The 15700-nt window shown below is 58.0% G+C and overlaps 3 protein-coding genes and 1 long non-coding RNA gene across 4 annotated transcripts; 2 read left to right on the top strand and 2 right to left on the bottom strand.

Annotated features, from left to right (window-relative positions):
- Positions 1-2847: 2847 nt before the first annotated feature.
- Positions 2848-5069, bottom strand: LOC104142572 (embryonic pepsinogen-like). Its single transcript, XM_068917856.1, is given in 8 exon segments — positions 2848-3116; positions 3294-3412; positions 3838-3908; positions 3910-3947; positions 4246-4307; positions 4310-4371; positions 4373-4405; positions 4957-5069. Coding segments are annotated over 8 exon segments (702 nt in total). The 3' UTR covers positions 2848-2912.
- Positions 5070-6610: 1541 nt separating this feature from the next.
- On the top strand, positions 6611-9654 carry LOC138062136 (uncharacterized). Its single transcript, XR_011136230.1, has 3 exons — positions 6611-6751; positions 7258-7404; positions 8320-9654. It is a non-coding gene; the product is annotated as an uncharacterized lncRNA (long non-coding RNA).
- PROK1 (prokineticin 1) lies at positions 7398-12093 on the bottom strand. The gene is made up of 3 exons (XM_068918480.1): positions 10770-12093; positions 9646-9771; positions 7398-8178 (listed from the first exon to the last, which is right to left on the bottom strand). The coding sequence occupies exons 1-3, from the start codon at positions 10857-10859 to the stop codon at positions 8059-8061; spliced, it is 336 nt and encodes a 111-aa protein (XP_068774581.1). The 5' UTR covers positions 10860-12093; the 3' UTR covers positions 7398-8058.
- A 906-nt stretch (positions 12094-12999) lies between these two features.
- On the top strand, positions 13000-15183 carry LAMTOR5 (late endosomal/lysosomal adaptor, MAPK and MTOR activator 5). Its single transcript, XM_068918479.1, has 4 exons — positions 13000-13135; positions 13248-13309; positions 14215-14332; positions 14810-15183. Exons 1-4 carry the CDS (start codon positions 13101-13103, stop codon positions 14868-14870), a joined length of 276 nt encoding a protein of 91 aa, XP_068774580.1. The 5' UTR covers positions 13000-13100; the 3' UTR covers positions 14871-15183.
- The last annotated feature ends 517 nt before the right edge of the window (positions 15184-15700 follow it).

Raw genomic sequence — 15700 nt, 5'->3', positions numbered from 1 at the left:
GGATAAACAACCTGAATCTTATTAACTTGCAAACTTCATTCTCAAATAAAACAATAGGCTCTTCAAAGTGTGGCATGCAGAAAATCCCTTTTATTCTAGCCCAACTTTTTGTTTTCGGTGCTGTGCAGCTCCATGCACAGCGGGACCCAGTCCACAAACAGGAATCGTGCATGTGGGTTGTGATGTGAGAACCTACAATGCCTCATGCCGCCGATTTGCCTGCTGAGGGCTCTCACTGGCCGCAGGTCTGCTGCCGCCCAGGTCTGTTGGCGTCAGCTCTGCAAGGTCTGGGACTTTTGGGGGTGGGATCTGGCCTCAGAGCATCCCTGCATGTGGCCATCCCAGAGTATCGAGCTGGCGTCAGCATGTAACCCTGCTGAGGACGGAGGAGTTGTGCCATGTAATAGGATTGGGCATATTTGCAGCATAGCTGGGACACGGGCCGCACATCTGGCAGAGGCTCTCCAGCAGCCGGCGCTGGTTACCACCTGGAAACCCACACAGTGATTGCTCCAGTTTCAGCCATAAACAGGACCTGCTGCCGCCTGTAGCAGGAGATCAAGCATCTAAAGACCATCCCGGAGCAGCAGCCCTGTATCCCTGATTTTTGCTATTGGGGACCAGGCCAGAGGCGTTAAACCTCCTCAAACACAATAGCGAATTTCTGATTTACCTTAAAGTGAGAGGGAAGAAACATGAATAAATGCCCAATGTCAACTCTCAGCTAATGCTTGACAAAGACCCACTGGAAAGCACATTTCTGGCACAAACTGCAGCTTAATATCTCCCCCCAAATAGACCCAAAGCTCAATGAAAAGGCTTTTATTAACGGCGTGGTTCTTAAGTCAAGCCCTAATGAGCAAATCACTCATGTCCTCTAGCAAGCAGGCATACGGCTGAACTCCCTCTGGAAATTTTATACTGCCATGGAAAAGCTAAAGAAACCTCTTGGCTTTGTCTGAAAGGTGTCTTGGCTTTTCTTTAAATCCATAGAGCAAGTTTAAACCCATGGCCAAGTGCGAAATGCTTGTCTCCCTCCTCTTTCGAACTGAAATTTCCAAAAAAGCCCTTGAGCACCTGCTCACCATTGCCTTGTGCAGCTCTAAGCTGGGCGCTGAGTGGGATGCTGTGACTTGAGGTGCTGGCCCGGGCTGCTGCCCACTTTTGGGTGCAACTTTCTGCCTCAGCCAGCCTGCATCCCACACCCCCGTGAGTTGGGGGATGAGCTGCTCAGACTTTAATTAAGCACATTTAATGCCGAGAAATTGAATTTATTAACATCGCGGTGAAGTTAGCAATTTCTTGGAGGAATTAAGACATTTCATTTGATTAAATTCCTAAATCAGTGAATTGATCAGGGAGAAAAACAAGCAAGCTGCTCGGGAGGAGGCGGCAGCCAAAATAGGTACGTTCTCATGCTGCACATCGTAATACCTCGCCAGATCGCCAGGCGAACCGGCGTCGCGTGTGACCATCGCTGGGGCTACTTCTGAGCTCAGCGCTGCACGATACTTGCAGCCAGCCAGTGGTGCGATGGAAATCTCCTCCGAAGGGGAACTGTGCAATCCGGCTGCCCCATGCGGCAGCAGGTCCAGGGGACGGTTGTGCACAGGCGCGTGCCGGCCCCAGGGCAACACGGTCCCCTCCTGGGAGCCCAGGACCTTTTCTGCAGCGCTGCGGGGATAAACGCGCTCTGGGCATGCTGCGTGCCGGGGGCAGCGGATGTGTCGGAGGATCTGGGAAAATCTGGCTGGTCTTTGTGGGATCTCGCCGTGGGCAGCAGTAGAGGCGCGGGACGGCAGCCACGAGATGGCACTCCAGGATAGACATAACCCTGGCCATGAACCGTACCGTGGCATGTCTGTCCCCCGCATCTAATTAATGTTTCAAAGCTTTTAGTTGATTTATTTCTTTATCGCATGTCTGGGCTGTCTGAGATCAGGGAGTCGGTGAGGCTAAATCACAGCATTTCCCACATGCCCCATCTCGCTCTTGGGTCTCGTCGGCTGCGAGGGGGAGCAGCTTTTGCAGGGAGAGAGAAGAAAGCCTAACCACCTGGACCTCCCGTGCTGCTCCCAGAGCAAGACATGGGATTTGGTGGGCTAAGCTCAGCCTTACTTAAATTTTCTCTCCAAGTCAGGGCTTGTCTAAGGCAGGGCTAATGCAGGTGCCAGCATTTAACACCTCAGCCCTCTGCTAGAAAGCATCACCCTGGTGCCTGGCCAGTGGCGGATGCTGTGCATCCTTCTGAGCTGTTGCCACCAGAGTAAGTGATCTGCAGGTCCCACGGGCAACGTAGCCTCATTCTTTGACAAATAAAGTAAATATCCCCTTATCCCTGAGCACAGCAGAAATTAAGCAGCAGCAGGGTCCCTTGGATCTCTCTACCGGCCTCCGGGAGAGTTCAGGCTGCTCTGGAGGAAAGAGGCATTCTTCATTTCTAATGTGGTTTTATAGAGATGGAGGTAATTCCCACTAAAAAGTGGAGCTGCTGCTTTAAAGAAATGAAACAAAACCAGAGAAGGAACTGTCCTGATCATTGCAAGGGAAAAAGGTCATAAAATAAATATTTTAGGGTTGTTTTTTTTTTCCGAATAGTAAAAACTGTAACTGAGGAAGTAAACTGATAGAGTTGGTGTTTCCAGGCTCTTACTGGCTATCTCAGAGCCCAAGGAAAGGAAAATGGAATCACGGTGGTGGCATGTGGCTGGCTGGAAACCAGAGATGTTCCCCGCAACAAGCTAAAAAGAGGGCAAAATTCCCCAACAATTCTGGTGGCTAGGGCCCTGCCTTTGCATGTCAGGATGTTTTAGAGATAACAGCCAGGAGGCAGCCGTGACAGAGTAGAGAAGCCAGCAGCAGACGTAACGGTGCCAACAAAACCATCCCAACCTCACGGGAGCCAGTGCTTCTTACTGGGACAGACAGACGAAAAAGAAGTTCTGCTCCACCAAGCCCTCTTTCACCATGCTATCGAAGACCGGCGTGATCCCGTCAGCAGCCAGGCTTGGGTAGCCCAAGCCCAAGATCCCGTCAAATTTGACGTAGATGAAGAATTCACCTGGCTTGGTGGTGCTCAAACCGAAGAGCTGGTTGGTGTCCACCAGGGAGTCCACCTGGGGAAAAGTCAAGGCTGCCGTGAGCCAGTAACCAAGCCAGAAAGAGCATCGCGATACAGCAGCAGGAATTGGCCTGATCCCCGGATAGAGGGGAGCAGACACGGCAAGTCCCATCTGGCAGTGCCACCATGAGAGTCCAGCCCTTGTGAGGTGCGAGGGCCACGGGTGACTTACGGTGACGGTGTCGGAGCCCACAACACCCTCCATGCTGCTGGTGCCGTACAGGATGGATAGGCTCTGGCTTGTGCTCTGGTAGGTGGAAGACTGCGACAAGTTAAACTTCTGGTGTTTTTCTGCAAGATAAGTGGGGAAAAACAGGAGTTAGGAGCATTTAAGCAAGGCTGAAACGCACAGAAAGCGTGGGAGTAAGCGCCCTGCTAAATTGCTCTTTAGACTTGCCATTTATTAGCCTGCTTTCAGCAACGATTTAGCTGCGAGAGTTTGCAATATGTTTCTGCTCCTACCGCAGCGCCTTAATACCAGGGATGCTCCAGAAAGGCCATCACCCCCTTGGGTGCACAGGGAAACTGAGACCCCGAACACGTTGCACAGGCTGCTGGGTCTGGCTGTTACACTGGTTAGGGACCTCCGTGCCCCTGGGGGGCATCACTGTGAGCTTCGGGCTTGATCATGCCAGGCCCTTAAATGCAATTTCAAGGACGATGCTGCCAGACCACCAGCGTGGCCAGGGCTGGGAGCTCTGCCTGCGGCTACTTACGGCAAGCGGGGCTGCTGCAGTAGACCGAAGGGACCCAGAGGTTGGAGGAGCCGGTGTCGAACACCACGGAGCGGTGGAGCGCCGACGGAGATGGTCCCGTAATACCCCGTCTGGGGGGCAGCAAGACCAACGTTTGCTTTCAAAGCATGAAACAGAAGCCCGGAGTGGCCCTGCAGGGCAGGATCCTCCTCTCCAGACTTCACAAATCCAGCCACTAAGCTCAGCCCCAGGCCAGCTCTGCTGTGGAGCAGCCTAATGGTTCATGCACTTGCTGAGGACCTGGGGGCCTGAGTCCTCCTGCCCCCGTCAAGCCGAGTGAGCCGATCCCCAGAGGCTGCACCCCGGCATGGGCACCAATCACGGGGACGGGTGTCCCACAAAGCGCCCTGGGGTGAAGCCGGCGCTCACGTCGAAGCTGTTCAGCAGGGGCTCAGCGGCCACGTCGAGCACACTGGGAAAAGTGTGGGGAATTTGGTGCCGATGTCATACTGGCAGTGCTGGAAAACGTGTGGCCGCAAACCTTTCTCCCTGAGGCTCTCTCAGCTCCTTCCCTCTTTGCAAGGGAACCCTTGCGAAGAGTTGTCCAGGATTTCGCTACCTCCAGTTCCTGCAAGCAGCATTTGACAGATCCAACTTTAGTTCAAATCCAGCCAATAACTGATACCCAGCAGGACCCCGAAACGCTGAATCACAGGGATTTCTGCAAAACCCCAAAGCAACTCTGGGAACCGGGGCCATGAGCACAGCCTTGGGGGTGGCAGGGCTCGCGGGATGCTGCTCGCAGGATGCTGCTCGCGGGATGCGGCGGCGCCTCCATCCCGGGGCTGCACCTGCAAGAGCCGCCGCCTCTGCAGACCCCCGAGCAGCTCTCCCAATCTTCGCTGCATCCCGAAACCTTACCTCCACTTCTCCAAGCTTTTAAAAAGCTCCAATTTAAAAACTCCCCCAGTGCCGCAGCTTATACAGCCCACGTGCCGGCCGCCTTTCGCGGCGAGGGCAGCTGGCCGGCCAAGGTGGCGAGGGCAGACACCCGCCGGGGACACCCAGGGACCCAAATATAGGGCAAACAACCTCCAATGTCAATACAGTGCCCGGTGACAGTGGAGGGGGGGACGTTACGTGTGCAGCCAGGCCACCCGGGTCCAGGCGTTTCCGTGCAGCCCGGGCTTTCCTTTCCCAGGGTTGCGGAGACGTGGAGGGGACCTGAGAGCATCTCCGCTCGCATCCTGCATCCTCCAAGCCCCGCCGCCCCGGCCTTTTCCACAAATCCGGAGGGGCTGGGAGCTGCCCGCTTCTGCGTTTCGGCTTTGGCCAGCTTGGCCGGGCAGGGCGGCGCTGGGGACGTGGCGGGTGCAGGACTGAACCCTGCAGCGAAGCAGACCACGGCCCCCCCACCCCTGTTTTAAAGGAAAAAGTGATGCACATGCCTTGCGTCGCCTCCCAGGTGCCGGCCACGCGGTCGCCGAGCCGCGAAGGAGCCGCGGGAGCTGCAAAGGAGCCGCGGGAGACGGCCGGACACGGCGGGCTGGGGGGGGGCATCTACCGGGGGAAGCTCTGCCCGGCGACCAGCCCTGGCTTTTTCCATCCCTCAAAATCCTTGCACGACCGCCCTGCTCTTTATTACGGCCCCTCTGCAAATACCCTCGCTGGGGACTTCGTACTTGCTGCCAACTCACGTGCCAGCGTGCGGGATGGGGACAACGCTTGTTTTTCCCGAAGCATGGAAAAGCTGACTGGCCCCTTTAGGCCTTATTTACTTGAATCCCCTATCGGATTTGTCCGCTGTTGGGCCCAGGAGCGATGCCAGGGCTGACTGCCAGGGGCTCCCTTCCCCTGGGGAAGGAGTTTTCCCAGGTGGTGAATGCCGTCGGGACGAACTTTGGGGGAAAAAAAAACCCTCACGCCAAGCCAGAAAATAATATAAACTGGAGCTCACAAAGCCCAGCCTTAACTCTGCTTTTATCTAACCCGCTTTTAAAAAGCTGCCGTCCTTATTCCGACTTGGCCTGATAGCGTTCGATGGGAACGTACGGAGCCCGATGTGCTGCCTGCAAAGCACGTTTGCTCCAAGGCCCCGCTAAGCGCCGGGTGCTTTTCCCCCTCTGCGCGGCTGCCCGGAGGTCTCCGTGCTGGGCCACCTCTCAGGAAAGAAAAACGGGAGATTTGCAGGTTTTTTTGCTGGGTGAGTATTTGGGCTTTTCTCACCCCACTGATGCCTGGGGAGGGATTTCCACCGAGAGCGGAGCCAGAGCCCCGACGCTGCGGGAAACCTCAGCTCATCCTCGAGAAAAGAGGTGTCCTCCTGGCTCCCATTTCCCGGAGGGGGAAAAGCTCGGTCTGCTGGGAAGGAGGAATAGGGGAGCAAAAGCAAGGAAACAGATCCCAAACGCTCGGGCTGCTCAGTCTCCATCTGGCTTAATAGCGAGTTTTTTTTTTTTTTTTTTAAAGCCATATGGTTTAAAGCTAGCTAACACCACCAGCCTTCCCCTGCAACAGCAGTGCCCGTGCACAGATTTATGCCAGGGTCTGGTGGTTCCCCGTTAAATAGTCACCTGCTTTAAAGCCCACGGGAGATTGGCAGTTCCCACCAAAAAAAAAAAAAAGGTTAAATAAACAAAATCAACCCATGCGTGCGATGCTTTATTTTTCATCCCATTTACAATATTTTGTGGGGGGAGGAAGGAGCGTGGGGAAACTGTTACCCAGCCGGAAACCAGACATCCTGGCTTGCTTTGTTCTCCACGTCGACACAGTATCTGCCGCAGAGAGACGCTTTGAGTCCTTTGGGGTCGCCAGGAAGAGAAGCAGCTGCTGCTAAAGCACCAAAAATGCACCAAACGCGGAGGGCACCGGTGACAGCAGGGTTCTGCAATTCAGCGCAGGCTCTGGAGGGAACCGGCCTACATTTTTGCAGGTAATGCTGATCATGATTTTCTATTCCTCTTCAAGCAGCCCGTGCTTCGCTGGAGGCTGTTTGATGGCGCAGCGGTGAAGCGCGAATGCTCCTGTGTGACTTTTCTGCAAGGCGGTTTCTGAACAGGGGCAGAAGCAGGTGGCTGAGACAAGGGGCTCCCCATAGGTACCGCTGATCACCCAGCTCAACGAAGAGCATTTAATTAAATTTAATAGCCTCATTTCCTCTTGAAGTCGCCCGACGTAAAGACAGGCTTGCGGGGTCAGCTGGTGCCCGACGCGCAGGCAGATGCTGCATCTGGAAACGTCCCTCCGGCCTCAAACCACGCGGTCCTCCAAGCCCGAAGGCAACGCGAAGCAGCTCCAGGCAGCTCCGCGTCGGCCTCCCCTAAACACATTGCACTGTGCCCCGCGTTGCGTTAGGGCCCCAACGCAGGGGAAACCCCATCGTTAATCACCTGCGGATAATTGCTGCCTTTTTTCTTTCCTTTTTTTTTTAACGTGCAGAACGGGCTTAGTTCGTTCACCACCAGGTTGGGGAGCTGCTTCCATGCAGAACCGTCCTGCCAAGCCAGGGCCAGGCAGCAGGAGGACGGGATTTACATCTCTATGGGCAGTAACCGCACACCCGCTTTCTCCGGTAGGAATTGGATGGTGAGTCAAGGAGCTCGGAGGCTGGAGGGTGCGTTTGGCAGAGGTTTGGGGGGGGGGGGTTGCAGAGGTTTGGGGGGGGGTTGCAGAGGTTTGGGGGGGGGTTTGCAGAGGTTTGGGGTTTGCATGATGTTGAGCAGAAGCAGAAGTCTGTCGATTGAACACGAAGGAAAAGTTTCTGCCCCGCTGCCACCGCTTTGAGCCATTCACGGGCTTGTCGTGGGCGTTTTGTCCCGGCTAACTTCTGCGTTTCCTATTGCACAGTGCGAAAAAAAAAAAAACAACCCCAGGCAAATGGGGGATTTGGGCCCTGCCGGAAACCTCACCTTTTCTGAAATGATCTTCTAGCACAACTGGTCCAATATCCCCCTATGTTTTGGATGCCGTGGCAAGATGCTCGGCGCGGGAGCGTGCCTCGCTCCTCCCGGAAACCAGCTCACGTCTCCGTCACCACCTTCGCTGGCCGAGTTGGGCCTTTCGCCGACTTTATCGAGTGCGACGGTGCTAATTAGCAGCTCAGGCCCAGGCTTACACAAGACTCGGCGGCTGCGCCGTGGGGAAGTCGCCCTCGTCCCATCGTGGACTCGGGCAGGCAGGCGGCGGCGGCGGCGAGGGGGGTGCAGGGCGCTGGGGGGCGAAGCCCGCAGCCCCGCGGGCCTAAAAATCGACGTTCTTGAAGTCGAGCGAGCAGCGGTGTCGGCCGTCGCCGAACCTCGAGCACGTCAAGTCGGGCAAACAGGGGCAGGCGTGGTGCTGGCGTTTCCCCAGAAAGGGCACCTGCGGGAGGAAACGGGAGAGCCGACGGCGTCAGGGCTCCAGGACCGTCCACCCGGCTGCAACCCGCCGGGAGCCCACGGCACCTTTCGGTGAGCCCACGGCCAGGCAAAAAATGAGAGGTTTTTTTTTTTTTTTTCCCAGCTTAACGCCTGATGCTGGAGCCCTGGGGGAGATGGAGAGATGGGGGGGAGGCGAGATTTTTTTCCCCCCGTGCTCGGACGGACCGAGACGCGACCCTGGGGAGCGCCCTCGCCGCGGCAGCCCTAGGAACCCCACCGCGGCAGCACGAAACCCTCCCGGGAACACGTGGCGAAACGTGGCAAAACTGCTTTTCTCCGCTTGCGAGGACATTCCCGCCGGGGTGCTGACGGCAGCGGGTGTCTCACGGGCCACTCCGCGGCTGAGCTCCTTAAAACTAGGATTTACTCCAGGGAGACGGCGAAAGGCTTTGCCGCTCGTTGCTCAACCCACCCACCCGTCTGCCCATCTCCCTTCCCTCCCTCCTGGGCTGCAGTTAAACGCTGAGATTTCGTGCTGGCGGGTCGCTTCTCCCTTTGGGCAAGAAAAATATCAAGGGCGATTTAAGCCCAGAGAATTTATCTTAGGTTCTGCTTGGGGGTTTAACGGAGATGGGTCCAAAATGAAATCCCGATTCCCGCCGGCGTCGGAGCGGCAGCGGCCTTGAGCCTTGCTGCCGGCAGGCAACATCGATCGCCGTGGCGTGGGCTGAACACCCACGGCAGGAGCAGCGCTTCGGGATAAGCCAACCGCGTTTTGTGCCTCTTGCCGGCCAAAATCGCCGCGCTTGGGCCGCCTCGGAGGCATTAACTCGGCTTCTCCTGGCTCGAGAGAGCATTTGCGGGTCGATTTGGAGCGCCGGGGCACGCGCTTCTCGAAATAAATGGCAGGCACAGCTCAATCTCCGGGGTGCCGAGCTGCCAGCTACCTGCTGATGGATGGGTGCAGCCCACCGCGGAGCAGCAGCAGGATTTCGGGCAGGGCTTTGCAGGGCTTTAGAGGATGCGGCTGAAGCCGACGTGCTCCAGAGATCGCTGTTAGGCGCCCGAGGTGCTCGCTGCAGTTTGGCAGGCGCGGGGAGGGGGGAAGCCGAGGCAGGGAGCTTTCAAACGCAAGGCTTTGCGACAAGCACCCGCTTTGGCTTGGTTTGGATTTGCCCTCCTGGATGAACCCCAAGCTGGGGGGGGGAGATGGGTCTGCTGGGAGATGTGGTCTTTTCCCAGCTACGCGGAGCCGTTTCCGCCTCGCCAGCCCTCCGCCGCCGGCCAAAACGCTGCCGGCGGCTTCATCCATCCCATCCCCGTCCCAGGCGCCCCATCCCTCCTCCGTCCGGGATCAACCCAGGGATCTTCCCACGCTCTTCTCCCGCGCCGGAGAGCAGCCCCGGCGCCCGGCTGGGTGCCACCGGCGGGGCGAGTCCCGGCCCGAGGCAGACCCCGGCGGCGGTACCTTGTGGCTGGCGGGGTGGCACTCGTCGCCCGCCTGTCCCAGCGGCGTGCACATCCGCAGGCCCCGGAGCCAGAGGCTGACGGCGCAGCAGGTCCCGCTCCCGCACTGCAGGTCCCGCTCGCAGGCCTGCGGAGAGGCAGAACAGCCGTCGCCCGCCGCCTTCCCCCCTCCGCCCGCCCCGCTCCGGAAACCCCCACCCAAGCTTTTTTGGAGTGCATTTTGGTCATCGGGGTTTGCATGTCTGCCCGTCCTGGGGGAAACTGAGGCACGGCAGGGGTATGTGCGACAGGCGGCTGGAAACACTGCCAGATTTCGCCATCATGCCCCAAAGCACCTAAAACTGAGCTGATGGGGCACCTCCAGCACCGGACCGGTGCTCACGGGGCTCGTTTTGCTCCCGGCACAGCGCTGGGGTTGCTCATGGCCCCTCAGGACCCCTTTTCCACCCCTGGATTTTCCCATTTCCTCGAGAGCCAGCTCTGACATGGCATTGAGAAAAAACAGACTTCGGAGTGACTTTATATTCAGGAACAATACGGACTTGCTGAAGGAAGAAAAGCGAAAGAGCGAGTAATAAACTCCTGCAAAAAAGCCCGAAGCAACCAGGGAAAGGTGTCGCTAACTTTTCCATCCCTTTTTCTTGGGAGCTCACTGCAAATAAGAGAGGTTAAAAGAGGCAGGGAGTTAATTCCACATCTCTGAACAGACAGTTTGACTTTCGGCAGCACTGGGGGACGAATTGCAGAGCGAGGTTAAAGCAACAGCTTGCCCCAGAAACAGAGCCCTCGGCTCTCAGCAGCATCGCTCACGGCTGGCACGGGCTTTTCCTGGTGTCGCCCCCCCTGGAATTTGGGACCAAACCGCCAATCGTTAATTCGCGTGCTGGTAAAATCACCGCGTCCCTTGCTTTAAAAATAATAATTAAAAAAAAAAAGACAGCTTTAAGGTAAAACATCAGAAATGAGGAGCATTTTGGGGAGAAAGAGAGGGACTCACAAATCACTGCTCCGCACTCGCCCGGGGCGGGGAGGGGGGAGGCCGGGGCCGGCTCCCGCGGTCGGGCGCAAACTCTGCCCGATTTCCAGGACGCGCGAAGCCCCCCAGGGCGGCGGGCCCCGACTCACCCCGGTGATGACAGCGCACCGCTGGAGCGGCGGCAGCAGCAGCAGCAGCAGCAGCAGCAGGCGGCAGGCGCCCTGCAGGACCCTCCTCATGGTGCCGAGGCGCTCGGCCGCGCACCCAGCTCCGCGAGCGCCCGTGCCTCGCGCCCTATATAACGCCCCTCCGTCTGCCCCGGATGCCAGTTGGGTATTTTTTTTTTTTTTCGGATGAGCTCAGAAGAAGCAGATGAGACCTGACTCGCTAACGGTAGGAAAGAAATATTAATAAATCACCCAAGCAGCAGGGGATAAAACATCACCAGTCACCTGGGCTTATTTTTCAGTTAAGCCAACACAACTGGATTTTTCAAGCATACTTATAGACACATACATTTATCCCTGCCTGACGTACTTAAGAATTCAACTAAGAATTTTTGACTATTCAGCCAAAGCCAAAGACGTGACAAAAAAAATGAGCCTGGGACTTCCCAGATCATGGTGCACAGCATGGAATAAAGTGGTGGCCTGTGATAAATACCCTGCCCTCCCGCAGCGGCCCGTGAAACTCAGGGTGGCTCTCTCAGCGCCTTCTCCTACCTGAAAAAAGGGGGTTTTGTTTAAAAAGAGCATCAAAATTTCCCCAGTGTTCGTGCAAAGGGTTAGAAACCCCTCCTTCCCGATGGACGCTGTGCCGTTGCAGCCCGGTGGCTTTTTGCGCTGATTTTTGTTCCTCGCTCTCCGTCCTCGGTGTTTCTCTTTGGCTTTTGTTCAGCAAAATCGTGTCGAATCAAGCTGAATGCAACCTGGGCTGCATTTCTGGTGGGAAAACTTTTTTCCCACGGTGGGAAAACCTTTTGCTGGCAAGGCCGCAGCAAGGTCCCCCCCTCACCTCCCTCAAGCCATTGGGTACCATCACCGCAGCATCCAGGCTGCCCGTGAGCATTAATGAATTCAGCCCCCTCTGTCCGTTCCCCAGGAGAAGCAAACCAGGAGAGGAAACTGAGTCACGTCAAGACCCACATTAAAATAAAAAGGGCTGCCAATAGGAGCCGCTTCATATTTAAGTGGGCGCCAGGCTGAGCGCCCACAAAACCTGAAGCGCTGAAAAAACAGCGGCTGCCATCGCCGATTTGGGGACGTGAATGAAATCCAGCCACCGGCCTCAGCAGCCCCGGGGTGACGCTCTGACCCCGAGGGGTTTATTCGGGCTTTTCTGCTGCCGGCAGAATTTCTCCTGGAGAGCCTCTCCGTGAGATGCTAAATTGTCTATATATTTAATTAGCTGGCACACTAAAAATAGCCGGGCAATTTTCTCCGCTGGCGAAGAGCGATTCTTCTGAAGCGGCAGCTGTTCTGACGGGTCCTACCGCTTCGGTAAGGTCTCGTCCACCCGCTCTTGGATTAATTACTCCCAACCCCCTAAATTGCCCCTGTTGAGCCAGAAACACTGAAGTCTCAGGGCAGGGAATGGCCTGAAACCTGCTGGTTTGGGCCCATTTCCTTGCAAAGGTCCCCGCGGGGCAGAGAAGACGCAGAGCCCGGTGGCTACGTGCCTTTTTGCTCCGCGTCGTTTCCCAAGGTGGAAACCCCCCGCCGCCTTGGGAAAGGCTAGGGCCAAAAGCGGGCTCCCGGCGAGCAGGGCCGCGCGGAGCCCGGCTGCCGCCGCCGGACCCCTTTGCAGCTCCCCCAGGAGAAAAATGGATATTTCTGGGCTTCGCCTCTCCCATCAATAACGTTTCAATTTTCCGCCCTGACAAGCCGAGAGGCAGCGAGCGGCGGCGGCCAAAGCGGCTCCAGCCGGTGCCTTATTAGCAATGCGGACGCGCTGGTTGTAAATCTTCCTCCTCCTCCTCCTCCTCCTCCTCGCCACCTGCGAGGCTGTGTTTTGGGAGGGCTCCCTTGCAAAAGCCCCAGATGCGGGCAGCACCAGCGCTCCCAGTTATCCCAGTGCTGCAGCCGCCAGCATCCGGATGGGAGATTTCTCCCTCTATCGTTTGTGCCCCCCCCCCAAAAAAAAAACCCACACTCATTATTTGGGGGGAAAAGGCTGTTCTGCCCTTTTTTAAGGGGGCTCCGAGCGGCTCCCTGAGCCCCCGCAGCGCATCCTCCCTCGGATGGTGGCTGGTCCCTGGCGTCGCGCAGGGCTCTGCCGGGAGGCTCTCGGCCCCGGAGGTGCCGGCCAGAGCGGGCGCGGTTTTGGGGGAGCCGCCGCCCCGCGCCGCCAGCGCAGCGAGTGCCGCCCGCGTTCGCGTAGCGACGCCTTTCGGCCCCGCGGAGCCGCCGTCCGCCAGCGCGCGTCACGTGAGCGACGCCGCCGCCAGGAGCGGCGGGGCAGGGCGGAAGCGGCGGGGCGCCATGGAGGGGAGCTTGGAGCAGCACCTGGAGGACACGTGCGCCGGGGGGGGGGGGAACCGGGGGAGGGGGATGTTTTGGGGAGGGGGAGGGGGGAGGGAGGCACCGGGGCTGCGCTGACCGCTCACCCACCGCCGTCTGCCCCCGCAGCATGAAGAGCCCGGCCGTCGTGGGCGTCCTGTGCACCGACTCGCAGGGCCTGAACCTGGGGTGTAAGTAGCGGAGCGCCCGTGTGGGGGCACCGGGCCCTGCCTCTCCCCCCCACCCCGGTTTGGGGGGGCACCGGGCCCTGCCTCCCCCTCCCCACCCCGGTTTGGGGGGCACCGGGCCCTGCCTCCCTCCCCACCCCGGTTTGGGGGGGGCACTGGGCCCTGCCTCTCCCCCCCACCCCGGTTTGGGGGCACCGGGCCCTGCCTCCCCCTCCCCACCCCGGTTTGGGGGGGGCACCGGGCCCTGCCTCCCCTCCCCACCCCGGTTTGGGGGCACCGGGCCCTGCCTCCCCTCCCCACCCCGGTTTGGGGGCATCGGGCCCTGCCTCCCCCTCCCCACCCCGGTTTGGGGGGGCATCGGGCCCTGCCTCCCCCTCCCCACCCCGGTTTGGGGGGGCACCGGGCCCTGCCTCCCCCTCCCACCCCGCTTTAGGGGGGGTACCGGGCCCTGCCTCCCCCTCCCACCCCGCTTTAGGGGGGGTACCGGGCCCTGCCTCCCTCCCCACCCCGGTTTGGGGGGGGCACTGGGCCCTGCCTCCCCCTCCCCACCCCGGTTTGGGGGCACCGGGCCCTGCCTCCCCCCCTCACCCCAATTTAGGGGCACCGGGCCCTGCCTCCCCCCTCCCCAGTTTGGGGGCAACAGGCCCTGCCCTGCTGGACCTCTCCCCCCCCCCCCCACCAATTTGGGGACATCGGGCCCAGTCCTGCCCCAGCTCCCCTCATTTGGGGTCACTCAGTCCTGCCAAAGCCCTCCCACCCAGGCCCTGCCCCACTGAAGTCTCCCCCCCCACACACACACATTTTGGGACATGAGGCCCAGGGAGGGCGGCAAAGGCGAAGGGCTGGAGCAGCCCCACAGCACCGTCACGGCGAGCGCGGCTTCACCCGGCCTCTCCGCCGTCCCGTAGGCCGAGGCACGCTCTCCGACGAGCACGCCGGCGTCATCTCCGTCCTCGCCCAGCAGGCAGCCAAGCTCACCTCCGACCCGACCGATACGCCCGTGGTGTGCCTGGAGTCGGACAGCGGGTGAGCGGCCGGGCCTGGCGCATCCGCCGCGCTGCTTTTCTCTCCCTTTGCCTTTCGCTTCAGCCTTGGAGACTTTCCTCCTCTCAAGCTGAACTGGCAGACACGGAGGAAGCCCCATCTCAGCCTAGATGCCGACACAGGCACATGAAAGCAGTAGTTTAATGGGATCTCCAGTAGCAGGAACTGGAGAAGCAGCAGGAAGCCTCTCAGAGGCTGGTGGCTACTCCAGCTCTATGCTTCTTCCCCACTTGGCATCTACATGGATAATTAAGCCCATCCTGTAGCCTCAGCCACTGTTTTTGCCAGTGTGGTAGGCAAAGGACAGGTCTAGCACACAGCTGGGGGTTGCTGCAGCCACGAAATGATACCGCTGTCTGCTTTCCCACCCGAGTCAGAGCTTCGTCATCACTGCAGCTGGCTTAACTGCCTCAAACATTACTTTTTTGTTGTCGGTTTTTTTGTTTTGTTTTGTTCTAGGAATATCATGATCCAGAAGCACGACAGCATCACTGTAGCAGTGCACAAGCTGGCATCCTGACCTCTCGGGAACCTGTGCAGCGCTCCCACCTCCAAACCAGCTCTTCCTCACTGGACAACCACTCTCCTCTGCTGCTCCAATGCAGAACGTGCTTGTAGGAACCAAATCTGGCCTGAAGGCTCTTCCTCTTTACTTAACAGCTCCTGTGCAGCTATCGGGTTCTTCAACTCGCATTCTAGCGGTCATGCTGCCAAGAATGAAATGTGGGTCACCGGCCAAGCTTGTGTAATGATCAGACAATACGAGGTGTGCGCGTGTGTGTGTGTGGCCTTATTTGTTAGAGAAATCAATAAATGACCTGCAAAAACCTGCATTTGCTTCTCTCTGCTCCTGCTGCAAAAACTGTTGCCTCTTGGTCTGACAGAAGTCAGGGAGCTGTTTCCAGAGCCAGGTGAGGTAGCTCCTCCAAACCCTTCTTCCTCAGCATTTCTCTAGATAAATGGAGCAGTGCATAAAGAGTTGAATTAAGGGAGGCTCCTCCAGTGGAAAAGGCACAAAAACTTTCCTAGGAATTTTTTTCTAGGAAATGTTTAGCCTCCTCTGGTTAAACTTCCTGCATGAAGGTTACTTGCTTACCATGCCTTGGATTGAAGTTCAAACTGAAACTTGTTTGCCCTGGCTGTGCTGCCTGCCCCCGCTCTGCGTGAACTGGATGTTGATTACACCTTCACCAATCCAGGCCAGTTTTCACCTTACAGATTCAAGCATTTCAAATGCTGCTGGGAACCAATCCTGCAGGAAGCCTTTGCCCCTTGCAGTACTGGTAAACTCAAATTCTGCCTATGTATTTAAGAGAGGGAAACAGAGATTACAGCTTTAAGCCTAAGGAC

Source organism: Struthio camelus, chromosome 24 (assembly GCF_040807025.1).
Source record: "Struthio camelus isolate bStrCam1 chromosome 24, bStrCam1.hap1, whole genome shotgun sequence".
In the NCBI taxonomy this organism is placed as follows: Eukaryota; Metazoa; Chordata; class Aves; order Struthioniformes; family Struthionidae; genus Struthio; species Struthio camelus.
Note: the sequence above shows the minus strand (reverse complement) of the source record. Positions and strands in the feature narration are given on the sequence as shown.

What these genes read in the sequence shown, in the direction of transcription:
- PROK1 (XM_068918480.1), bottom strand. Translation starts at nt 10,859, where the DNA reads ATGAGGAGGGTCCTGCAGGGCGCCTGCCGCCTGCTGCTGCTGCTGCTG. An exon ending in GGTGCGCTGTCATCACCGGG is followed by an intron (nt 9,772 to 10,769) that starts GTGAGTCGGGGC and finishes GCCTCTCCGCAG; the next exon opens with GCCTGCGAGCGGGACCTGCA. An exon ending in GCCACCCCGCCAGCCACAAG is followed by an intron (nt 8,179 to 9,645) that starts GTACCGCCGCCG and finishes TTCCTCCCGCAG; the next exon opens with GTGCCCTTTCTGGGGAAACG.
- LAMTOR5 (XM_068918479.1), top strand. Translation starts at nt 13,101, where the DNA reads ATGGAGGGGAGCTTGGAGCAGCACCTGGAGGACAC. An exon ending in GAGCAGCACCTGGAGGACAC is followed by an intron (nt 13,136 to 13,247) that starts GTGCGCCGGGGG and finishes CTGCCCCCGCAG; the next exon opens with CATGAAGAGCCCGGCCGTCG. An exon ending in TGCCTGGAGTCGGACAGCGG is followed by an intron (nt 14,333 to 14,809) that starts GTGAGCGGCCGG and finishes GTTTTGTTCTAG; the next exon opens with GAATATCATGATCCAGAAGC.